This window comes from Electrona antarctica (genome assembly GCF_951216825.1).
Source record: "Electrona antarctica genome assembly, chromosome: 2".
Taxonomy (NCBI): domain Eukaryota; kingdom Metazoa; phylum Chordata; class Actinopteri; order Myctophiformes; family Myctophidae; genus Electrona; species Electrona antarctica.
The window spans coordinates 40,286,056-40,312,599 of NC_136807.1; the positions used below are offsets into that span (position 1 = coordinate 40,286,056).

The 26,544-nt window shown below is 45.8% G+C and overlaps 1 protein-coding gene across 3 annotated transcripts in view; it reads right to left on the minus strand.

The window, feature by feature from the left end:
- Nucleotides 1-26,544, minus strand: part of znf385a (zinc finger protein 385A) — a 110,925-nt gene that overhangs the window by 40,887 nt on the left and 43,494 nt on the right. For all 3 annotated transcript variants that reach the window (XM_079520009.1, XM_079520011.1, XM_079520010.1), the window contains one exon: nucleotides 6,167-6,318. In XM_079520009.1, the coding sequence (XP_079376135.1) occupies nucleotides 6,167-6,318 (152 nt within the window). The remainder of the gene's footprint in view (nucleotides 1-6,166; nucleotides 6,319-26,544) is intronic.

Sequence of the window (26,544 nt, forward strand, 5' to 3'; positions counted from 1 at the left end):
TTGTAAATCGCTCTGGATTAAATGCGTCTCCTAAATTGAAAATTAGCCCCACTACCGGCATAGTCTGAGACAGTGGTTCTCAAAGTGGGGTCCAGGCACTCTCTCTGGGTTCCTTAGGGGATTCTAAATTGAACCTTACAAGTGTGTAACTCTGACAGTGTACAAATGGAACCAAACGTACCCGTTAAGGCCTATTCATAGTCTGTATTTTCGGTGGTGAGCTGACCACCGGAGCTGAAATAACGTTGAGCGGTGGTGAGTACAAACAGAGAGAAGGGCTGGAACGGTGGCGGTGGTTTGCTCTTCACCGCGGCTCGTGACGTCATGTTGTAGTTCGGTGGTCACCTCAGCACCGAAAATCCAGACTATGTATGAGCCTTTAGGGTCCATTTGGTTCCATTCGTACACTTAACTGTCATAGTTAGCTGCTTGAAATGTATAAGTTTGAGAGAGAACCACTGGCCATGCCACTGAACAACATGGGCGTATTTCTGATATATATCACTGAAAAAGATGAAATGGAACTATTTACCCATAGGTAAGATTAAGAACATTGAGAGTATATAATATATAGGTTTGATATCCTTGAGGTAACGGCGGCGGCCTGTACGCTGTGCCAAACCCAGCGTAGGGGACGAGCCTCCTCCATTGTGTACACACACACATTCCTCTCCCTTAAAAGCCTAGCAACCCATAAAATATGTCCAGTAATGAACACAGGGCTGCGAACACTCAATCAAGGCCTTCCAATATAAGTCAGCTCAAGCACTCGATACCAATTTAAACACCAAGTGTAGTTCCAAGGAGCCGAGGGGCAGTGAGTTTCCTCCTGGCCAAAGAAAGTGCCTTTTATTATGCTTGTCTGTCACTCGCCTACTAGTGATAACAACATGTACTGGACACACACATACCCAACGCTACATTAAGTGTAACCACACAAACCAAACTGTCCAAGCCTGTAGCTTACACTTCAGAATTGGAGCCAGACCCCATAAATATTTCAGCTGATCCATCAGCCATTATTAAATGTTTTGGATGATGGATCGGTATCTGCGGTTATGTGGCCGATGTGCTATTTTCAACGTTCTACTGTATGTACTTGTTTAATGTTTGTCTTTAAGCATGCCTCTCCCAAAAAACGGGACCCCACTTGTGAATGTCATGTTGCAGCCAAGTCTATGGACTTTTAATGTGGCGTCATGTGGCAGCCACAGTGGGCCGCCCCTCACTTCACACAAGTGTGATTTTAAGCTCAAAAAGGAAAGGAAGTCGCACAACCGCTCTGCTGCACAGTGTTTTATTTATTCAAACACCGGCATAAAGTGACAACGTGTCGGCCATGACTGGCCTTCATCAGGTGATGGCAATCTGATAACGATCTCCCTTTAAAGGTCACATGACCACCATATAGATAAGGCAGGTAATTGTTAGACACACCCCATGTGAAAACATCAATAGGCCATCCACCACATCAAACAACTATCAAAACTTGCTGGCTTGAGCAAACCCATTTGCTACTGTACATAAAAATGTCTTTAAATATTTGATGTGTTATATAAATAAATAAATAAAACTGTGGAGCAGAGCTGTTGTGCGGACTTGCTTTCCTTTTTTAACTGTATCTACCTTTGTCCAGCACCAGCGAGGGACTGGGTGCGTGCAACCCTCTTGTTTTTAAATAGTTAAGCCCCATTCAATAACTTTATAAAATAACGATCTAAAATCCCACGCCGCACTGCATCGCAACGCATTGTGAGCTTGTAGATCTGTTGTAAAAATATACAATTTCTGGCCAAAATATCGGTCAAAACATCAGTGATCGGTGGTCGATGGACCCAGACATCTGGCTTTGGTTATGTTCCTTTCCCATTTCCAATTCAGAGAAGGTGTGTCACTAGTACTCACTAGTACAGCCTCCTCGGTGTCAGTCAGTCAGTCAGTCAGTCTGGTGTTCACTACAGCCTCCTCAGTGTCTGTCAGTCAGTCTGGTGTTCACTACAGCCTCCTCAGTGTCTGTCAGTCAGTCTGGTGTTCACTACAGCCTCCTCAGTGTCTGTCAGTCTGTCTGGTGTTCACTACAGCCTCCTCAGTGTCAGTCAGTCAGTCTGGTGTTCACTACAGCCTCCTCAGTGTCTGTCAGTCAGTCTGGTGTTCACTACAGCCTCCTCAGTGTCTGTCAGTCTGTCTGGTGTTCACTACAGCCTCCTCAGTGTCAGTCAGTCTGTCTGGTGTTCACTACAGCCTCCTCAGTGTCTGTCAGTCAGTCTGGTGTTCACTACAGCCTCCTCAGTGTCAGTCAGTCAGTCTGGTGTTCACTACAGCCTCCTCGGTGTCAGTCAGTCAGTATGGTGTTCACTACAGCCTCCTCAGTGTCAGTCAGTCAGTCTGGTGTTCACTACAGCCTCCTCAGTGTCTGTCAGTCAGTCTGGTGTTCACTACAGCCTCCTCAGTGTCTGTCAGTCTGTCTGGTGTTCACTACAGCCTCCTCAGTGTCAGTCAGTCTGTCTGGTGTTCACTACAGCCTCCTCAGTGTCTGTCAGTCAGTCTGGTGTTCACTACAGCCTCCTCAGTGTCTGTCAGTCAGTCTGGTGTTCACTACAGCCTCCTCAGTGTCTGTCAGTCTGTCTGGTGTTCACTACAGCCTCCTCAGTGTCAGTCAGTCTGTCTGGTGTTCACTACAGCCTCCTCAGTGTCTGTCAGTCTGTCAGTCAGTCTGGTGTTCAGGGTAACACCATGCCTAGGTGATGCTGATAAGGTCAAGCTGCACTCTCCTATGGCCCCATCTACTGGTCAGAGGCTGGTAAAACACCCCTCAGTTCTGACTGACTGACTGACTGACTGACTGACAGACAGAGACACACATGCACTCAGGCACGTATACACACACTACTGTACGTCCTTGTCGACCTGCTCTGCAGTGGAACTGGAACTGGGAGACATGAGGGAAACGTGCATGAGTGCGTTTGTGAGTGCACATGTGTGTGTGTGTGTGTGTGTGTGTGTGTGTGTGTGTGTGTGTGTGTGTGTGTGTGTAAGAGAGAGAGAGAGAGAGAGAGAGAGAGAGAGAGAGACAGAGTTTCACAGCCTCGATGACAGAGAGCGAGGCTAAGAGAGAGAGAGTATGGCTTCACAAGTTCAGTGCGACACGTGCAAGAGGAGGTTTATAGTTACCGCAACTATGAATCCACAAAGCTGCCGAGTTCAATTTGACTGGTCTCATGGGGGCGGGGGCTATTAAAAACTGTGGCTAATGGGTCTCTTTGAACTAGCATGGTGTTTGCTGTTACTATCCCTGTAGTGACACATGTACTCAGGGCACAGGGCACATACAGGACAAGGGCTCACTGCATAGCAGTCGACTATGAATGACACACACACACACACACACACACACACACACTACATGTCACAGGCCCGTGATCCCCCGGAATAACATTGGCCTATATACACAGCACATATACAGTATATAGTCCGCTGGTTTGACATATTGCTGACTAGAGAAGATCAGTGTGTGTTCCCCAATGTCTGGGGGTTGGAACGCAGCGCATTAACGCTGAGTAGATGAAATGGTAAATAATATCCCAGTGGTACGACACTAACTGATCGGGACGTTAACCGTTCGTTCAGTCATGGCCCGCAGAACAAGGAATTCCAACCTCAAACAGCAAAGCTCCTCAGCGCATTCGAAAACCCCCAAGAGAATCCATGACATCAAACAAAGCATTTCCACCCAATGGCTGTTTGAAGTCCACAGGGCTGGAAAGCTTACTGTAGTCTCGATGTCAGCCGGAGACCTCGTATGTCCTCAAGCAGCTGGTTCCCAAACGTTTTCATGTCAAGGACCCCCAAATTGACACTAATTAGCCCGCGGACCCCCATTAGAAAAGATATGCCAGGGACCCCCATAAGAGAAGATTTTTACAGCTCTAGCAGAGATTCTCAACCTGTTTAATTTCAAGGACCCCCAGTTTGACATGCATTAGTCTACAGAGCCCCATTTAATGACATTTCTATCTCTGGGACCCCCAATTTACATTGTAAAATCAATGTTAATTTAACTCTGAGAGTGTACAAATGGACCTAACAGGTCCATTTGGTTCCATTTGTTACACTCTCAGAGTTACAGATCCATAAGGGTCCATTTGGTTCCAAACTATCATTTAGCTGGGGACCCCTGGAACTCCATCAAGGACCCCTAGGGGTCCCCTGACCCCACTTTGGAAACCACTGTCCCAAAGAGTTTTAACTTAAGTAAATGTATCAATACTGCAGTGTAGAAATACTCTGTTACAAGTGAAAGTCCGGAATTCAAAATGTACATACTTGAGTAAAAGTACAAAAGTATTGGTATCAAAATGTACTTAGACTCAGAGTACTAAAAGTAAAAGCACTCATTATGCAGAATGTCTCATTAAGTTTTCAAATGTGACACATTGTGAGCTTGTAGAGCTGCTATTTTCAAATGGCCCAAATGTATAGCCTATAGGGCTGAAGTAGTTAGTGTGTTTTGTAATAATAATAATCCAAATTTACAAAATACCTAGTAACTAAAGCTGTAAAATAAATGTAGTGGTGTAAAAGTGCAATATTTGGATCTGAGATGTAGTGGAGTTAAGTAAATGTATTTAGTTTCTTAAATGACACCACTGCTCAGTTCTATTGTGTGACACTTGTATGATGAAGTGGGGCATTCATTTATGAAAAAACAAATGAAATGTTTTCCCCTGGGTGGTTTAGTTATAGATGTACATAATATATCACCTGTCCCTGATCTTAAATGGAACGTATTCTAATGTGCTGAGCAGGGAGTAATGTATAACAGAGCCTGGAAGTCAAGATCAAATATAATATTCACACTTTCTATTTGCATTTTATAAATAAAATAGAGCTCAATCTATTATTGGTCTCAATCTAGTTGTGAGTTATGTGACCGAAACATAAGACATACTGTAGAAGTATGGAGTATTTACAGTATACTTTGTTGTACAATGGTGTCGCTTGCCGAAAATACAGACAGCAAATCTACAAGGCACTTTCTCCCAAATATAGGTTAGACATATACATTATTGATTATTGTTGCCGCCTGCAGAAATGGGGTGTTAATTGTGTGCATGTTGTGTGTCATTTGTAAAATCTTGTATAGAATGTGTGTGTGTGTGTGTGTGTGTGTGTGTGTGTGTGTGTGTGTGTGTGTGTGTGTGTGTGTGTGTGTGTGTGTGTGTGTGTGTGTGTGTGTGTGTGTGTGTGTGTGTGTGTGTGTGTGTGTGTGTGTGTGTGTGTACATGCTGCGCTACGTGCTAACTGCTAAATAACACATTTTTACACCATTGTGTAAACAAATAATAAAATTAATATAAAAATGTGTATCTCGCAATTGGTCTTGTTGCCAATTGTCTTGTTCACATTGCCGGATAAACCACAGAAGTAGCTTACCTCCAGTCCTCCACATATTGCTTTCATATTTTCAGAAATATTTCACCTTCATTTTAGTCAATCGGGCAGAAAACTTGCCTGGATTTGCAGTCGTACGTCATCGATATGTCATAGATATGTCATAGATATGTCATAGATATGTATTATAGTCAGATGTCATTATAGATATGTCATGCTGATGCATCGCATGATGGCCACGCTGTAATTAGAACCTGTCATGTTTCCAGACATGACAGGTCCCAGAAATCAGATCATCGTTGTCAGGTGAAAAACTCATACTGAATGTCCTTGTCCGTTGAAATGATAAAAAAACAATGATTATTGAAATAGTGATTCATTGCTTTTGACTGGAACATTTAAAATCTTCTAAAAATGTAGTTGTTAGTTGTACTGTCCCATTATCATAATTCTAGAGGTCCTTCTTATATTTAAGACAGATACAATGAAATGCATTCATGTACAAGGTTCAAGGTATAATAATAACAGGTAACCACACACATTTTCCTACGTTAGTAGTACTGTAGTACAGGAGTAGTACAGGAATATGTAATGCGTGGCGTGTGCGTGTGTGTGTGTGTGTGTGTGTGTGTGTGTGTGTGTGTGTGTGTGTGTGTGTGTGTGTGTGTGTGTGTGTGTGTGTGTGTGTGTGTGTGTGTGTGTGTGTGTGTGTGTGTGTGTGTGTGTGTGTGCTTCTGCATATTCGTGAGTGAATGTGTCTACATGGTCAACTCACTGTGTTAAAGTTGTGGAAGAGGCCCATGCTGTGTGGAGGTGGAGCGGTCTCCATGGGAAACTGCAGGAACTGTTTCATGTCCAGGTGTGGTTGCATCATGGCTGGGCTCCGCAAGAACGTTGGCACTGCAGCCCCCGCCCTGTTTATACCTCCTGGAGAGAGAGAGAGAGAGAGAGGCAGCATTAATGTATGACTCAAATACACCTGACAGCCTTTCTCCAATGCAATGTGCATTACATTCACGCTGCATTCTCACATATATTATCCACGCACTGACAGTGGAGAATACCATGCAAGGCACCAACTTTATCAGGAGCAGTTAGTGTTAGGGTTGTCCCGATCCGATCATGTGATCGGAAATCGGGGGCCGATCAAGTCATTTTCAAATGATCGGAATCGGAACGGGAGCAAAAAAGTTGTGGTCGGGACATCCCTACTATCGATCTTATATCCATATCATGATATTGGACTGGATATTGTCTGTGATTTTGGATATTGTAGGCCTACTATTGTGCTATGGCATGAGTGTAAAAATATAAATATCCGATCAGGAAAGATCGGTATCAGCAAAAACAAATGATCAGAATCGTATCGGGAGCGAAAATAAACGTGATGGGGACATCCCTAGGGGTTCAAGAAGCATCTTGCTCAAGGACACTTCAACATGCAGCCTGGATTAGTCGGGGTTGGAACCGGGAGTCGTTCCCATTCCAAGACGGCCACTCTATCTCCTGAGCCACTGCTACCACATCTTCAAACCCACAGCTAGACTGTATGAATCAAAAAGTGTTGAGCACACATTCTCTCAAAAGCAGTTTTTAGGAGGGACGTGTGGTTGGCTTCATTAGGACAGGACCGCGTGGAGAGGAGACAAAAAAGGCAGCTCTTCAACCGGGAATCAAACCTGGGATGTCGTGACAATAAACTGAACACCTGCGAATTGTGTGTTTATTGTTGTTGTGACTCCTTCCCATGTTTGCTTTGGCGATGCGAGAACAAACATTCACTGTGTTGCTTATTATAGATGGTTCACTGATCCCTGTGAGAGAGAGCGTGCCATTGAATTCCAATGCAGTACAATGAGCAACAATTGCTGTGCATAAGCATTTTGGCTTCGGCAAAACCTCCCTGAAGACCTAATGCAGACCTGGGACTGGGAGATATGCAGGTGGTGTAGCAGAGCACTCAACAACCCATCACAAGTTACAGCAGAGCAGTGGTTTGCAAACTTGTTCATATAGTTCATATACTAGGGTATGCGTGTGACATCATCCCTGGTCGTTCTGCAGGAACGCTACTGAGTGGCAAAAAAACGACTTTCTGGCCTTGACAGCCCACACTGTACATCAAAGCAGAAAAGTCCTATCAAATTGCAACAATGTTATATACTATATACATACATACATACATACATACATACATACATACATACATACATACATAGATAGAGATATGTTCGATAACATCACCCCCCTGATATTATCGTCCGATATTAACATATAACAGCATTGTGAGCGTGTAGATCAACTATTTTTGGTGCAGGACACAATGTGCAACGAAGCATAAATCAGGCGTTACAGATCTAAAGCGATAAGTAGAATTGTCGTGCACAAGGATTTGTGTTTGTGCTCGTTTCATTGTGCGAAAACATTCAAATCAAACAACGGAGAGAGGAACAGGGATTAAACAAAGGAAAAGAATCCCACAAACGCAGCAGAGAACACCTCTCATCCAACTGCCTCCTTTCCTTTCCTCTCTCTCTCTCTCTTTCTTTCTCCTAGGAGACATCTGCAGCTTCATGATAATGAGTTTCATCACAGGCTTCACAGCGTGCGTATAACTCCATGTCAGGCCCACTCACACACACTTGAGCTTAGTTATGTACTAATTAAGAAACGAATGAATCATAGGCTCTGATTCTGCCACTTGTGTCGCCCAGGCCAGGACTGTATGCAACTAGCCTTTCTAGTGGATTTCCATTGGGTATAACACGTGTGTGTGTGTGTGTGTGTGTGTGTGTGTGTGTGTGTGTGTGTGTGTGTGTGTGTGTGTGTGTGTGTGTGTGCGTGTGTGCGTGTGCGCGTGCGTGCGCGTGCTGAAAATTGCCCGGGCGACACAAGCGGTGGAATGAGAGTCTTATGATTCATTTGTTTCTGCACACGTACACGCGCGCGCAAGAAGTCAGTGTTTAATTCTCCTTTAGAAAAAGGTGTCCAGCTGTCATTATGATCAACGGCTAACGTTGGGCTCCTCTCCCCGTGGCCACTCCCCTCTGCCTCCTCTCCCCGTGTCTTCTCCCTATGCGTAACCTCTGTCAAGGATGATACTGATGGAGCCCACGCAGCAAAACTCTGCTTCAGCACCCTCTTAGATTAAGCCTCTTAATAGCCACAACTGGATTGCTGCAGCTTTTCAAATTCCCCAGGGACTTAAATCTCTCCCGTTCTCCTTTTTTGGGATTGCGCTAAGCGCTAAGCTACTCCCTCTCTCTCTCTCTGCTTTCCAGTCCATCTCTCTCTCTCGCTCCAATTCTCACCACAATTCGTTTCCGCCAATCTCCCAGCCTACCCGCTTTTTCAAGGCAATCTTTTTTTATTGTGCGTGTGTGATTCACTCGACACCTCTGCATTTTCTCCTAACTTTGATTCAGCCACATGTGATCAGGAAAACTAACATGACCTCCACATGGAGGAGTGTGGAGGGGGAGGGAGAGAGAGAGAGAATTGAGTGAGTGAATGTGCTGTCTCAGCCAAAGCCCATCTGCCTATTTGTGCACATCTGTAGGCCTCGGGGGCGAAGAGGATTCTATCGTTACCTCTGCTTCAGCAAGTTTTTGCTCGCCAAAAATAGCTGATCTCCAAGCTCACCAAGCATCACAATGTGACGCACTGTGAGCTTGTAGATCCTGATTATAAACTCCACTGCATGAACCCAACACACGCACAGCCATTCACACATGCATGAAATAATGCGTGTGCATGTACATGCACACAGAGGTCATACACATGGGGAAATGCGCTTGTTGATGATGGTTGGTGTTCCAGGCACTGGTGGACTGTACAGTACTGGTTGTCTCATCATCTCAGCTCATAATGGTTGACTCACCACAATGTCTCATGACAGGCTCTCCTGCCTGCAGTACTCGCACGGCGTGAGCTAATAAAGTAAACTCATTGCGTACATAGTCAAGCCATACTGTACTTACTCACGATACATACACACACTTTGTCTTGTTTCTTGGATGTCATTCTCCTGTATGTGCATGTATGTGTTTAGTTAGTTAGTAGAGATATAACATGTCAGAACCATGTCATGCCTGGTTCTAATATTGATACCGTATGTTCACAACAACACCGGAAACAAAAGGGTTTATGACGTACTACGTATATGATATAACGGCGACAAAAGCTACTACACCACCATAGGCATGTTGCTAAAACCTACTACTACACTACTAAACTACTACACCACCATAGGCATGTTGCTAAAACCCGGCCACGACGAAAGGTCTCAAACTAGAAGAAAGACACACTGAAGTCTTTGCCCCAAATCCACTGCCCAATGCCAAAACTGACACGTTAATATTTTAGCAATAATGACTAAAACATTGCCATCTAAATCATCACTTTCAAAATAGGCGTCCCTATTTTAGGCATTTTAGGTGCATCTTTTCAAGAAAATGTCACCTTTTCAAATATATAGGGCGACTGTGGCTCAAGAGTTAGAGCAGGTCATCCAATGATCCATGGGTCGGCGGTTCGAATCCCGGCTCCTCCTGTCTACATGTCGAAGTGTCCTTGGGCAAGACACTGAACCCCAAATTGCTCCCGATGTGCTGGTTGGTACCTTGCATGGCTTCCACCGCAATCGGTGTATGAATGTGTGTGTGAATTGGTGAATGTAATGCACAATCTCTGTAAAGCGCCTTGGATAAAGGCACTATATAAATGCACCATTTACCATTTATATATAAATCGCTTCTGCTACTGTACTGTACTGTACTGTACTGTACTGTACTGTACTGTACTGTACTGTACTGTACTGTACTGTACTGTACTGTACTGTACGTCCTGCTGTGCTGTGGTGGGAACGGTGCTCAGGCTGAATGTGTGCTGCGATGGGACCAGATGGGAGGCCTACGGTACAGTCAGCTCCCCCACTCCTCCTACTCCTACCCCCCACATGACTGATGAAGGCAGCTCCTCCTTAGGGGCTACGTCCACTAACATCACCACTAATACACCGTCTCTTGACTGCATTTATCATGGCACGTTGATGCATAGCCCCAGTGCTTGTTCCCTCTGTGCGTGCGTGTGTGTGTGTGTGTGTGTGTGTGTGTGTGTGCGCGCGTGTGCGTGTGTATGCGTGTGGCCTGCTTACAGGGAGTGACACCGGGCCAGCCCCAGTTAGTTGGAGTAGCACAGAGGTAATGTTTGCAGTTCCCCAGTGAGTCTGTACTTGAACACGAAGACCGTTACAGCCGGTAAAATGGGTCGTGGAGGCAGGCAGGCAATCAGGCAGGCAGGCAGATGAACACAATGGCCGTCCAGGGATAAGGACCTGTCTTTTTACAGCAGAGACACCTGAACTGCTTAGAGCTGAATGGAACCGTGTCTCCAGATAGAGAGAGCGAGGATGTATGCGTCCTTGGAGCTCGCACGGCCCGTCACGCGGTGGCCTGTTTGTGTTTGTTCATGTCTGTGTCTGCCTGTTTGTCCGTGTATATAAATCAAAGTGTGACTGCTTCCTTCCAGCGTTTAATTACCTCATTAAATTAAACTTCTCTTTGGGGACCGGCCCACGCTGTAAATCAAACTATCACCGTATGCGCTGGTGTTCCAATACAACTTAACAAGTTGGTGTGTGCTCGTGCGCGCGCGTGTGTGTGTGTGTGCGTGCCTGTGTGTGTGTGTGATGCACTGGGATCACCTCTGCACAATGACGTAACCCTGCAGCTCAGCCAAACCATATAAAAGTAGAAACGGTCTCCGCCAGGAGGCTTGCCCTAATAACAATATGGAAGCAGTTAAATGTTTACCTACAGCCATGAAAGAGTAGCGCGCCATGTGATGACATAATGTGCCCATCGTTTCTACCGTCTTCCCCCTGGGATGTGCTGTCCTGATCCATCCACATCAACCAAAACATGTTATATTTACAAATCTAGCATCCAGACCCAGATTAGTTTCTGTGCAAGCTTTGACCAGCATCGGCACTCTAAACTCTGTAAAATGGCCTAAAGACTGGGTTAAGACTGAGTCAAATGGCCTAAAGACTGGGTTAAGACTGAGTCAAATGGCCTAAAGACTGAGTCAAATGGCCTAAAGACTGGGTTAAGACTGAGTCAAATGGCCTAAAGACTGGGTTAAGACTGAGTCAAATGGCCTAAAGACTGGGTTAAGACTGAGTCAAATGGCCTAAAGACTGGGTTAAGACTGAGTCAAATGGCCTAAAGACTGGGTTAAGACTGAGTCAAATGGCCTAAAGACTGGGTTAAGACTGAGTCAAATGGCCTAAAGACTGGGTTAAGACTGAGTCAAATGTGTGCAGATAAAGGCCAGAACGCACCACCAATGCAACTGGTCGATACTCCTTGCAACAAAACAGTTTTAAGGCCACATGATCAGTGCAACTCCTTGCAACTAACTAACTAATGGTTGCAATATAAGTAGTTGCAGGTGCATGTTGCAGGTAGGTGCATGTTGCAAGGCATTATAAGTAGTTGCAGGTGCATGTTGCAAGGCATTGCAAGGAGTTGCATTGGTGTGGACTCATAATTAGGGCTACAGTATGTTGTCACGTTTATAAATGTTTAATTTGGTGTTAAACTAAACTGGAGAACCTACATGCTAGGAGGACAGGAGTGTTGCTATTGGCCAGTCTGGTGTGACACTTATCCTAAAGCCTGGAGAGACGATTGCTCTGTAATTATAAGAAAAAAGGCATAAAAATGACATAGTTGTTGTGTTGTTGTTGTGCAGATTCGAGGATTGAGGTCCTTGGCCTGCTATGACACTGATCAGCTAGCCTGGAATCCATGCACGCACGCACACACACACACACATGCACACACACAATTCAAACACGTGAATGTTGCAGAGCACTGTAGCTCTGCCTAAAGCCCAGAAACCTAATTATCTCTCTCCTTTAGCCAAGGGGGGAGGGATTGCCCTTTGAATGAGTGGTAGACATGTTAGATTCCCTACACGTGATCCCAGGCGATACAGACACTCTAAGTAAACATGTTGTAACACCAGCGATAACTATATTGCTGTCGTCTGGAACTTTATGAGGAGAGTTGTTTGTCTTCACTCTGCCATAATCGCCATATTCCCTCCCCTCTCTCCTGCCTGACCCTGTGAACCTGATCTGTGTGCGTGCACTGCATGCGCATTTATGTGTGTGGGTGTGCGTGACTGTGTGACAGACAGGCTGTCTGGAAGAGCTGCATGGGAGGACTTAGGGCAGTGATTTTGGATGTAGTTCAATCCTGTGACACGCCAGGAATGCTGCTGCCACACTCCCGGGGGCCATAATCGGAGCTCTTAAACAGGCTGCAGTGCAGGGACAACGCCAACAACAGGCCTAGCGTCGCAGCCAGCAGCGCGCCGTGTCTGTACACTATGTATTGTGCATAATAATGAGCATACAGTTGGAGGCCATCGATATTGTCCTTTTCTTTTTGCTGAGGTTTGCGTGATCTGTGCAAAAGGACAGTTAACCCATTTTGGGCGGGAACCCCTTTTGGTGTTTTAAACATTGTTATAATTTAGCTATTGAAAAATAGCAGATCTACAAGCTCATAGCGCGCCACCGAGTGGCGCGCTATGAGCTTGTAGGTCTGCTATTTTTGAAAAATCGTGGAAATATTTATTTCAGAAACTGGAGGATTTAGAAGGATTTTTTTAAATGTTGAGGTCAGGCCTAAATGGGTCAAATGATAAGGGACAATATCGGTGGCACCCAACTGTATGTATACCGTCGCTGTCGGCGCGGAAACCTCGCAAGACTTAAACAAATATATATGGTGGAAACAGCCGGTCTACATGCTCACGCCGACTCGCACCGCATATACTGTACACTCTTGTATGGTGAAGCAGGGGATTCATTTAACAAAATATTAAAACATATACAATATGGAGAAACAAGGTTTCTGCCTGACAGCAGCGATTATGCACATGCATAATTATGTTTGTGTGCAGCAGCAGCAGCCACACGGCACGCTTGCCCTCGTTCCCGTTTACACGCATCCACAGAGCGATAACGCTAACGGTAATAGCGAATCGGCGGAGCAACAGAATGCAAAATGACACCGCCGGTCTGCAGGTGGGGGAGATGTAGGTGAGGAAAAACCCTGGCCTTGGGGTGAGGCACAAACACAAAGCAGCAGGAGGAGGAGGAGGAGGAGGAGGAGGAGGAGGAGGAGGAGGAGGGCTGGAAATAGAGAGGACTGAGAGAGATCAAAGGAGAGAGAGAGAGGGGGGGGGGGGGATGATTTGCCTATTTGGAGTAATTCGCCAGTCTGTTTGGCCTTGATAAATCTGCTATCATACTCCGCACCACCCTCATTTCAGTGGATATGTGCATGCAAACACAAGCATATGTGCACATGCACGCCTGTGCGCACACACACACACACACACACAATCAAATGAACCTCCCCAATCCCATTTAATTTTTTACTAGGGCATGTTTGTAATTCCCTGTGTGTGTGTGTGTGTGTGTGTGTGTGTGTGTGTGTGTGTGTGTGTGTGTGTGTGTGTGTGTGTGTGTGTGTGTGTGTGTAACTAATACACTGGCAAGGCTAAAATAACAGATGGAGGTTGATATAGAAATATAAGCAAAAATAAAGCTAGACCAAACATCACCTCTGTAGGAATCTTTTTGGGTGAAATTATTTCCCACACAAGCTTCCACGAATTGCAGTTATACATGACGATCATAAGAAAATGTAAATTAACGTAGTCTGTCCTACCCATTCTTTAAAATGAGTCTCAGATTGTAGCTTTAAAATGAGCTGGCTAATAATTCACCACATTTTGACCAGTCTCCTAGTTTTTTCTCAAACTAAAACAGTATGTTCATTCATGCCCATCCCGTGGACCTGCCTTATAAATTGTGTGTCATTAGGACGCAAGAATCAAAATAAAAAAACCTATAGGTGGACATTATTCTGTAGTGTAGGTCCCAACTGCAAAACGTTCAGAATGTCCAGCTGCATGCTTCACATGTCCAATTGGCCGATCAGTGACAATTTGTGTTTTTTCAGGTTGTGTGTGGGCGAAGAGAAAGATTACAACAGGCATTCTGGAAATTACAAAAGGTTTCCCTGTTCGCAGTGAAACATTGTAATCTATATCCAAACAGGGAAGCCAACACATAGTTATTTTCAGCACCAGCGCAAAGCAAGAGCTGTGCATCACTCATGCAGTATACAATGAATAGTAATGCATGTGATAACAAAAGATATTTTTGACATAGTCAATAATAATCCTTAATAGCACTGCAGAGAAAATGTGGCGTACTGCGTTTATCCACCTTGCTGAGTCCAATCAATAATTGTCTAACGGCGGTTGGAAACTGAACCCGATAAGAGGAAGGAGCTCGTGGTGGCTATTGCTATTTTGGTATTATTTTCACCACAAAACAAGAGCGGCTTCAATGGCCGCTTCTTAAAATCTAGGCTAAGAGTGTCTTTAGTGTCTTGAGATAATCCACCGGGCGGGGTAGGTGACGCCACACAATATCCAGCCCCCCTGTTTTCCCCCTTGGGTGTAGTTGGGTGCATTCAAGAGGAGAACAATAGGAGAAGGGCGGTTGGCACAGAGACTCCCAGGAACGGGCACAGATGTGCCAGGTTTGTTGGCAGAGTGAGCAGGAGGGAGAAAGAGAGGGGGTAGTGGTCCGTGAAGCAGGCACCTGCCCCTCGCATGGCCCAGACAGAACAGAGACATCACACAGGACCACAGGATGTATGACAATGTATTGATTGAACATTGTGCCATCGCTATACTGGTATATTACTCCTGTGTTTTCATTTAAAACAAAATAATCACATTTTTTCCAAACTATACATGAGTTATCAGACTGGAATTTTATACATGAATAAATAAAACATTTGAATAAGATGAAGAAAATTCAACAACAACTGAGGTTAACGTCCTACAATAAGATGATCAACAATGTAGATAAATCATACTTGTCAGCTGAACGCTTTATGGCATATGGCAGCGTTAGCGCCGAATATAATTTACTTTATCGACCTGGGGGCACGCAGCGCATTGAGAATTCAAACTACTGTAAACTGCAGGCTCTAAATCCTGAGGAGAAACCCTGCCCTCAGCTCATGTATACATTATTGAGAGAGCTCGGAGTCACTGAGATGATTTAAGGAGACCCTGGCTGCACCGGGAGAATCCGAATATATCATTCTCGGCATCGTTTCTCTCATCAGATCTTTCCCTCTCTCGCTGTCACTCTCTCTCACCAGGCTCATTGAAACACCATTAGAAGCCTTCTCTGTATACCTGGGTTGACATTTCACTGCGCAGTATCTGATGGCTTATTGATCAACTCGTGGCAGCGCAACAAACTAGAGATGCCGGCTTATTTCACAGTCACTGAGGGGCGAAATTCTCATGAGCTCCAAAAGACCAGCTTATAATGATTATGGTGTTTGGGACTCAGCTGTGATTTCGCTGTTATATCCCAGACGCTGCCGTTTCACTCGGGTCGTGGCGTGTGAGACGGATAGGCCGGCCATCTGTCTTGTGTCTGTTTCTATTTCTTTCTTTCTCTTTCATTTTCTCGGCACCTCTCTCCCTCGCGATAGGCACAGTATGAATTCTGCAGAATCTCCGAGGAGCTGCACACAGCTGTGCCCCCCCACCCACACCCACCCCACTCCCCCGCAGCATAGGCCTGCAGGAATGGCCAATTTATTTGGCCAGTGGAGACAGTGTGATGAGTGCTCGAGGCAGAGACAGAGAGAGCAGGAGATGGAGGTGGAGAGAGAGAGAGAAAGAGAGAGAACGACAGGACAGACAGACAGACAGACAGACAGACAGACAGACAGACAGACAGAGAGTTGGAGCCATTCCACTCAGTATTCCCATTCATTCCAAGTCCCAGCAGGAGGTAGAGAGGTTCCTTCACCTGATCATTGGGTCAATCACAAGGAGCATGCCCCCAACACACACGCGCATGCGCTAGAACGCAAGTGCATTTTTTGCACTTTGTTTGACATTAAAAGCTGTCAAACAAATAAAACAAGCGGCCGCCAACTTCCTCTCTCTCACACATGTACAAGCCCACAGACCTCGCATGCGCGCGCGCGCACACACACACACACACACACACACACGCAGCGCTGTTCAGTCAATCCCGTGAAAGGGCAACATTCCTCTGACTCACATGTCTCCCTGGATTCGTACCTGTGTCCATCATGATGCAGAGGCCTGCCTTTCATGTTTGCCTACACGCACACGCACGCACAGTACACACACACACACACGCACGCACACACACGCACTTTCACCCCTGTTCCCTCCCCGCTTTTCCTGAATTGACTTTGGGGGATCAGCACTAATGCTTTGCCTGTCATTCCAAGACAGCCAGCAACAAGCTTCTACACCACCCTCACGTTGCGCAGGTCATTAGCGCTTAGCGTCTGCCTGCAGGCTGTATGCTTTAGCTGCTTAGCTACTTACCTAGCTGCCTGCATGGATGCCCCCTCGCTGCCTAGAACAGCCAGCTGTGGCAGCAAGCGGACGGCACAATGTCATACCCCCCTCTCTCTTCAAATAGCTTCCGCCCTTCCTACCTCCTAAGCATGAATGAAAGGTGTGACGTGACAGCATGCTGTCAGTGGTTGTAATTCAGTGGTTCTATGTCCAAGTTAACCGTATACCTTTAAAAATGGTGAAAATAGCCGATACAACAAGCTTACAACGTCTTGCGATGTGAGGCAACATACGCATGTAGATCTGCTATTTTCACTACTTTAGTGTGACACTATTGCATGATGAGGTAGTCTAGGTCATTCTTTACCAAAGAAAAACACATACAAAGTTGAAATATTTGGTTATTTTTTGCTCATTTAGCCTGGATATTCATTCGCCTGACTAACATACACATACTGTACACATAAAGGACAGCCATCAATCTGCAGACTGCAACGATATTACTGTGACTGACCACAAGAGTGCACTGCTGAGTTCCCATATAGCAACTTCAATGGACCATAAAAATGGCTATCAAAACACTCATACAGCACACGACTTCCATCAAACTTTATTATCAACTAAACTAAATCAATGTTCTGATCAAAGTATGGCAATTATTGGCTTCCTGTGTGGATTAATTCATTCATATACATAAGTGTGGTGAGACTGAGATAGTGATCTGTTGAGGTGCTGCCTGGCTGCAACCACTGGTGTTGTTGTGCTCTGCTTTAATGGCTGGATTATACAGGAGGGAAGCTGAAACTTGTCCTGTGGCCATGAATGTGAGTCAGCTTTAGCTTGCATGCATATTGTGTCTCTGTTGACAGTGTCGAGTGGGGCGCGTGCACGTGGTCCTATACACGCAGTGTTGGAAACAGAGTATTCACATTTTTCACATTTTGTAAGTAAAGGCATCAATACTGCAATGTAGAAATACTCTGTTACAAGTGAAAGTCCGGAATTCAAAATGTACTAAAATAGCCAAAATGTATATTGGGCTCAGAGCCATAGAATAAGACAGAGTTACGACAACTCCGTTCACTTCATGGGGCCAGTCTCTTCTACATATAGACTTCTATTGGTTTGTCCCCGTTTGTCCCTTCAAAAGGGGACAACCGGAAGTTTACGGTATGCATTGGAGTCTACTTGCGCGAGTACATGAGCCATGTGACCAGGCTGTTTTCTGCCCCCTCAATGTCGTAACTCTGTTTTACTCTATGGCTCTCTGATAGGGCTGAAGTGGTTCATTAAGTGGTTTTGTAATAATAATCAAAATCTAAAAGTAACTAAACTTTTAAAATAAATGAATAAAACAATATTTGGATCCGAGATGTAGATGGAGTAGAAGTAAAAGTATTTGTAAATAAATACTCAAGTAAAGTACAACTACCTCAGAATTGTACAGTTTAAGTGCCAGGGACGTTAAGACGAGCCCGATATCACTATACTGATTGCCAGGGACGTTAAGACGAGCAAAAAACAAAAAAAAATCCATGTTTTTGAAAATTCCTCTAATCTGGTGTACAGGTTATGACATGCACATTACATGCACAATAGAATTACATTTTCTTTCTTTTATTTATAATGGGAAAAGTGGCACCCAGGACCAAAACTGGTGTCCACCCCCTGGCACCCATAGAGTTAAGTACAGTACTTAAGTAAATGTACTTAGTTACTTTCCACGCTCTCCGGAGAGGCAGGCCACTGAAGCATAGCCCAGCGACTATTGTGTGCTGCATGTCTTGTGTGCTGTACTGAGATGACATACGGTGATACTATTGATGTCTGAGACCACAGCGCAGGGCAGGAAATCGGTCCGAGCATGTCTGTCACTTACATCAGGGGTTCTCAACCTGTGGGTCGGGACCCACACGGGGGTCCCAGTTTTAAGACCTTTTTAATACCTCAAAAAAAGAAATAAAGGAAAATCAACAAAGTATAGGCCTACTATAAAAACTGGTGAAATATTGGTCAAATTGTCAAATAATATAAGAAAGAGGAAATAGAAATGAAAATAGCCGATCTACAAGCTCACAACGCCTCTCATCTGCTGTTTTCACAATAAATGTAATATCTCAACTCCTACAATTCCAAGTGCTCCTCAGGTTGGGGGGTCCCCAGTTCAAATGTGATTATTTTAGGGGTCCCTGCCTGAAAAGGTTTAGAACCACTGACTTACATGAACACACACGCACACACACGCACGCACGCACGCACGCATGCACGCACGCACGCACGCACGCACACGTACACGCACTATACACACGATGCAGAGTACTACTTTCAGTGCTACAGGATGAGCTATACGAAGCGGTTTTTCAGTGATCTTATGTGCGAGCTACAGTAGCGTTGTTTATCCATCAGCAGATGTGTTTGTGTCTGTGTACGACGTTGCTTCACATTAGTGGGAGTTTGAAACATTCCCAAGTAATTATAGGTCTCACGCCAGCCTATACCTACCAATTTGGAAGAAGAGCAATTTCACTAATTTTATTTTGTTAAATACAGACCTGCCGCGGTATACGTTGTCGCTCTGCGGTCGGGATTAAAAAACAAAACCAATTATGAAAAGTCCACACACTGCAGTGCCGTGGCAAGACAACAAGTCACACGTCTGGGTCGCATAGACAGGAGATCAATGTTTCTGAAGTTCACATCATTTGATGAAAAGACCAGACATTACAGTAGGGCGAGTCGATCACCCAACCTTTCATCATTCATAAACATGCAAACAACACAATGACTATATATTCACATGCCAGACATTGTGAGGGGTGGGGGGTGGGGGGGGGGGGGTTTAGCAGGGTCAATAGGGCAAGAAACCTGATCCTTAACTCTCCGTAACCCAATCAGTGAACTTAACCCCTGCCCTAAACACGTCTTTTCTGAACGATCATCACATACCTTTTTCCTCATAAATAGATGTGCACAGCCTGCTCCCACACACACACACACGTACGCACACACGCGCACGCACACGCACGCACGCACGCACGCACGCACGCACGCACGCACGCACGCACGCACGCACGCACGCACGCACGCACGCACGCACGCACACATGTGCACACACAGATGCGCACACACACACACACGTTCATCAGAAAAGAACACCCACACACACTCCCAAGCAACCACACGCTCTAGAAAAGAACACCCACACACACTCCCAAGCAACCACACGCTCTATTTGGAGGCGCGCAGACCTCCAGTCTCCCCCAGAAGGAGTACACTATAGCATCGTGAATATAATGACAGAGTGGATGAGGGGTTGGTAATCATAGCCTGGTGAGATAATATATAATATGCCAGTATAGCAGGGCCCCAGAAAGCCCCCAAAAAAAGATCCTGCCTTGATCTCCCCTTAAGTAGCTGGGGGTGGTTTTAATTGGCAGTCTGTCTCCTCGGCGGAGACTGAGGGGGCAAGTGAGGATTCCAAGGTAGACTATGGGATAAGACTGTGAGAGGAGGTGGGTGAATAGGTAGGGGGGGAGGAGGAGGAGAGAGGGAGGGTTAGGATAGCGTGCCACAGCACAAGATACAACCCCCGTCACACACACACACACACGCACGCACGCACACGCACACACCAACCAGTACTACCTGCATCATTCTCCACCCTCCCCCTCACACACACACACCACTCCCTCCCTCCCTGTGTGCTACGTTGGACAGACCCGGAGGCGACGTGTGCACGTGTTGGAGGTTGAAAAGCAGATGTACCTCCTCTAATCCTTTTTGATAAACCTCCTGCTGGCTCCCTGCATGCGCTAAAGCTACAACTGCACTTCATCGCGGGGCAGGATCGAGCGACACGCCATGTTGGATCAGGGATCATTGGGGCGGGATCCTCCTGCATGCTGTCGCGCACCAACACCGAAAGACTCAGACGCGTCACACACACACACATGCATGCACGAGCGTGCACACACACACACACACACGCATGCACGCGCATGCACACACACACGCGCGCGCAGGGATCAAGAGGGCTGATCTCTCTAGAGCAGGTTGTGACCTTTGTGATTCACAGATAATGTCACAGTAAGGTCTGGCCACTCAGCTCTGCTGTTAAAGGTCTCCAACCCACTGACTCCACACAGTCATTTTCCATTTCCCTCTTTTAACGTGCAAAGTATTATCTATCCGTGCAAGGGCAGTAGAGGTTGAGCAAATGATATGGCTCCCTGGCTGCTTGCCCATCTGCTCCTGGCCCCACCTTAAATTAATGACGGCGGTAATTACCAAATGATGGTGCTTTGTGAGAATGTGGTCTTCGTGAAACGACTTGCAGACAAAATGATTCAGGGAAAGCCTTTATAAGGCCGCGTTTCAAAAGGAATAAATAATAATGTTTGATTTGGAATCAGCCCCATAATACGTTTACAATCCACAGCATACAGAGAGGGATGAGCGGTCATACAGTACAATAACTCGTAATTCCCCGTATACAAAACTGCGGTCGAGGCACACGAGCGATGTTGCATCTTTTTGTTGAGGCTCAGCCGGGGACGGGGGTTAGGCCACGCATCTCTGCGGTGGGTGACGGAGAGTGTTTGTGCTGTTTTGAGGTCAACAATGACAGACAAATAGCTGTCAGCGATAATGGGATGGGACTGACGGGGATGACGAGGACAGGGAGTGAACAGGACAGCACCGCCGCGCGCACGGGCCGGCCCAGAAGATAAGACATGCACTCAGATTGGGTAATGCCCACACACAGCCACACACACACACACACACACAGCCACACACACACACCCATCATCATCACATTATTGTTACACTTGTAAAGACTGACACTTCCAGTACATCATGCCTTCTAACAGACAGCATCGGTATTCTAACAATAATTCTGACACTAACACTGATCCTGAACCTTGTTGCTATAAGCATTTCCATTCCTCACAAGTCCGCAATGTTCTTCTGTGTCCTCACAAGCCTTTTTCTTTTCCTGTTTTCAACACCACGCCTCTGGGGATGCGTGGGACTATACCGAGAGAGAAACCGGGCACATGCACACACACACACACACACACACACACAAAAAGCCATATTGAATTAGATATTTACATAATTATTGTTGAAGCGATGTATCAAGTATCAAGTACAGTAGGTGTGTGAGTGAGATGACATTCTGCATCTGATCCTTGTTATTTGAATACACTGCGACAGTATCAGTCAAGCTCGGCCCGTGAACTAGTCCCTTCCAACGCCAACGCCATTGCAAGCTCATCCATATCACAAACACCACAGTCAATCCTCAAATCCTTGGAGTTAAATTAACACCCTGAATTTTACAGTGTACAAACATAAAAAACTTTTTCATCTGCAACAACGGATTCCTCATTTCGCCACTCCCTGCACAATCCTCCCTCTTCAGCCACCCCCGCACGCGCGCGCACACACACACACACACACACACACACACACACACACACACACACACACACACACACACACACACACCAATCTTTTTACCTCCTTTCGTAATAAAAAAAACCCATCATCTCTTGGCATGTTGCCAGCTGGGCTTATATTGTTAGACAGTCTGGGTCCCTGTTGGAGATGTGACTGTCTGAATGTCATATAGTGTGTGTCAACCGGTGACGGATGGAGGGATGCCACATAGGAGGATGAGGAAGAGGAGGAAGAGGATCGAGGAGGAGGAGAGCTGTTTTGTTTTGGCTGTGAGAGACAGTCATCCACTGCAGTGCAGGAGGATTATAAGTCTGAATTTGACTTCATCGTACGATGGTGCCCAACGTCAAAGACAGCCGCTGTACAAGCTCACACAGTGGCACAATCGTCGATCATGCCATGCGTTTCGAGATTGTAGATCGGCTATTTTCTGCTTGGGCGCGTGACAAAATATAAATCAGGCTTCGGGCCCCTACGGTGATGGCGGGGGACGAAGAGAACGTTCTTTCTGTAAAGCGAGTGCATGTAAATCAACGGAGGACGAGGGAGAGAGAGAGAGAGAGAGAGAGAGAGAGAGAGAGGGGGGAGGCTGTCAGGACCCCAAAGTTGTGCTTGGAAGACGAACAGGAGGACAAATCGTTCACACCACACACCACGTGACAAAAGAAAGAGCTGGGGGATGGAGAGAGAAATAAAGCCGGAGGGGGGAAGATAGCTACATAGATTGAAATACCGCTGTCAACTTTCAAAAGTTTATACAAAAGCTAACCTTTCCTATACGGACGTATAACTATTTCTGACAGAAAATGCACAATTTTTAAGATAAGTATTCCCTCTCTAAGTCGCAATGCAACACTGCTCTGTTTACACTTTTATTTATTCCCATTTAAATTTAATATTTAAGTGTACACGCATTGTTTTGTGTTTGTTTTGTCGTTCCACTTTTGCTTTGGCAACGTAAACGTGTTTTCTCGTAGCAATAAAGCTCCTTTGAATAGAAATTGAATAGAGAGAGAGAGAGAGAGAGAGAGGGAAAGCGGGAGAGAGGGAGATAGAAGGCGAGTGAGCGTGCGCGAGAGAGAAATGGAGGACAAGGTGACATATTTTGTACAGGAACATCTCTCTGTCCCTCCATTCACCTGTCCTACTCTGTCTGTTCCCCCTGCAGCCTGTCCCCATTAACTCCAACAGGAGCACCCCTCCCCTAACTCCTTCTCACCCTCTCCATTCTCTCATCTCCCTTCCCCACTGGTTCAAAGTGGCGTTCACACACCCATGTACAACAAAAGCCCTCCCCACCGCCCACCCCCGCCCCCACTCACATGCACCACCTTCCAGAAACACTGTGCCCTCAGGTATGGAATTCAATCACTTTGCAAACAAAACAGGCGGATCAACCCAAATCTGACTATGGAGGTGGAGAGAGAGCAACAAAGACATGCCAGATTCCCCTCCTAGATTAGGCCACGGCCCCGAGGGAGGGCAAGAAGAGGGAGGAGGAGGAGGAGGGGTTTGGGCGAGGGTTTGGTTTGTGGACTTGTTGTTTTTGTTTTGTTTTGGGGTGAGACGGTGGTAAAACTAACTGTCTGCCAGAGCAGCAGCACCAATAACAAGCGCCTCCGCCCGCCAGTCACTGCCAGTCCCATTTCCATTGACTTCTATTAAATTCCCCCAAGGAGGCTGGAGGGCAGGGCGCTATCGGCCTAATAGAGTAGTGGTGGTTGATGGGGGTGGTGGAACTCTGTGCTATCATCACAGCCCACTGTGCTGCGTCTGTCTATGAATATGGAGTGCAGCCTGACAAACGACCATGTCCTCTAACACTGTGCTCTCCCTTCTCCCTCCATCCCTGGGCCATCCAAGACCAACCCAATCTTTCTAAGTGCCGGCCTGGCGGGCGGGGGGTTGGTGGCTAGCCCTCTGCTCTAATGTCACTTGTCATTGGTGTGACCACAAATGACACTTTTGTTTAAAACGGCATCCATCACCCCCGCCCCAAGCCCCTGAATCCTGCCTGCCTGCCCCACCACCACCACCACGCAAAGGAATCTGGGTAGCCAGGGGGACTGTGCAGAGACATCAGACAGACTTGTGGCGAGCCACATAGATTGGTTAAAGTTTAAGAAATGCAAGCGAAATGTAAAAGTGGCAGATATAAATGATACTCCGGCATTTGGTTGGTATAATGTAAGTGAACATCCCTGCCCGTTTACCAGGCCAGTAGCCATGTGAACCCGCCTGCATTGTGAAATCCCCAGACTTAATATTCAACTCCAAGAGTGTGCAACCACTCTCAAAGTGAAGTGAACAGGACTTTGTGGTGCTGCTCGTTAGGTGAACCAGCAAAGCTCCTGTGAAGCAGACCCCGACTCATTTGTCAAAGCCATGGAGAGAACAATGTTTTTCCTTTCTATCGTCATATGAGGAACACGTTTTCTTCATCCAAACACCTTGAGGTCTGTCCGACATCTTTGTAAGATTGATGCATAATTCAGGGGCCAGCTGCACTGCCTGATTGTGTTTAGAAGAACACACACACACACACACACACACACACACACACACACACACACACACACACACACACGCTCGCATGCACACCTAAAAAACACAAATCACACCTCCATTGCAAAACAAAGCGTAGCACGGATGAATCACTATAATGTGATTTCATATTTGTCTTTTTTATGTTGCACTAGCGTATGCTGCAAAACCAACTGCCCTTCGGGGACAAATAAAGTTGAAGATGAACGTGACTTTTTAAAGTCTATAGGACCGAAAGCATCTTGGGTAATGATGACAATTATGTGCTGAAGCCAAACTCCTACTCCCGTGCCAAGAATAGCCGAATCTACAAGCTGGCTTTGTAGATTCGGCTATTCTTTGCTGTCGTATTGCTAAGAATAACTCAGCCTTAAGGCCAGTCCTCTAGTTAACCTTGAGGTTGGAGTACACACTACACTAGGTATATGGATGGATGTGGACATAATGTACTATAGAGATATATACTGTACAGTACAGTACACAGGGGAGCAGCTCAGGGCAATGTTTAACATTGGACTCTCAATATTTATTAAAGGACGATGAAACCGGTTTCTACAGGATGTTTTTTTGTAGTTAGTTTTGCAGGTCATGTTAAAAACGACAGCATAATATGGGAGGAGGCATACAACTATCAAGTCTAGAAACTTAAGATATGGATGACACAAAAAATGCCTGAGGGGCTTGTTTCCATTGTGTCTAGGTAGAGTTGTTCTGATACTGGTATCGGTTACTCGGGCCGATACCACCCTCAAGTACTCGTACTCGATACTCATACTCGTAACCGGCCCCAATACTTTGACCCGAGTACCAAAACATCCTATAGAGGGTATGCGCGTGACATCATCATCAAACCAGGAAGTTATGCAGGAATGCCTACTGAGTGGCAAAAAACTACTTTCTGGCCTTGACAGCACATACATCCACACAGAAAAGTCCTATCTGATTGCATTAAACAACGTTAAACAATGTTAAACTCACTTTGCATGTTGCTTTGCCACTCGATTTGCCACTCGATGTGCCATTCACTTTAAGCATGCGCATACCCTCTATTGACACTAGGCTGAACGAAATGAACACTGCAGCAAATCGCCAAAAACTCTCCAAGATCTCCAAGCATAATCGATATATCGATATCACGATACATCGCGATATATATCTTATTGGCCAGTTTGTGACACAAATAATCTTGTAATCTTGTAAGATTTTGGAATACATACATAATTCCAGATTTTGCCTTTTATGCATGGTTATGTTTTTCATTTTCAGTTACAGATATCGTGATATATCGTTGATGAAATCTCTTGCAATACATTGAACATCGCAATATATCGAATAACGTGATATTATCGTTATCGAGGGCCTAATATCGCCACAGATATCGTATCGTGAGGTACCCATATCGTCCCACCCCTAATTGTATCCAGTTCATCATCTCCAAGACATACAATATCCTACATACAACACTAAAAGCAATAATAGTTACAGAAAAAAGTGGGTGGGGCGAGGGGCAGAGGATGCCACTCCCACTGAGAGTGTCAGCTCGTTGAGGGAGACTCTGAGGGCCAGCGGATTCCTATGAAAATCAAGCGATATGCACCAGTATAAGGTTATCAGTCGAATGCAATGGAGCCAGCAGGCTCCCCTGGAGCTGACTGGATTTGATTAGGAAACGTGGAGGCGTCCGACATG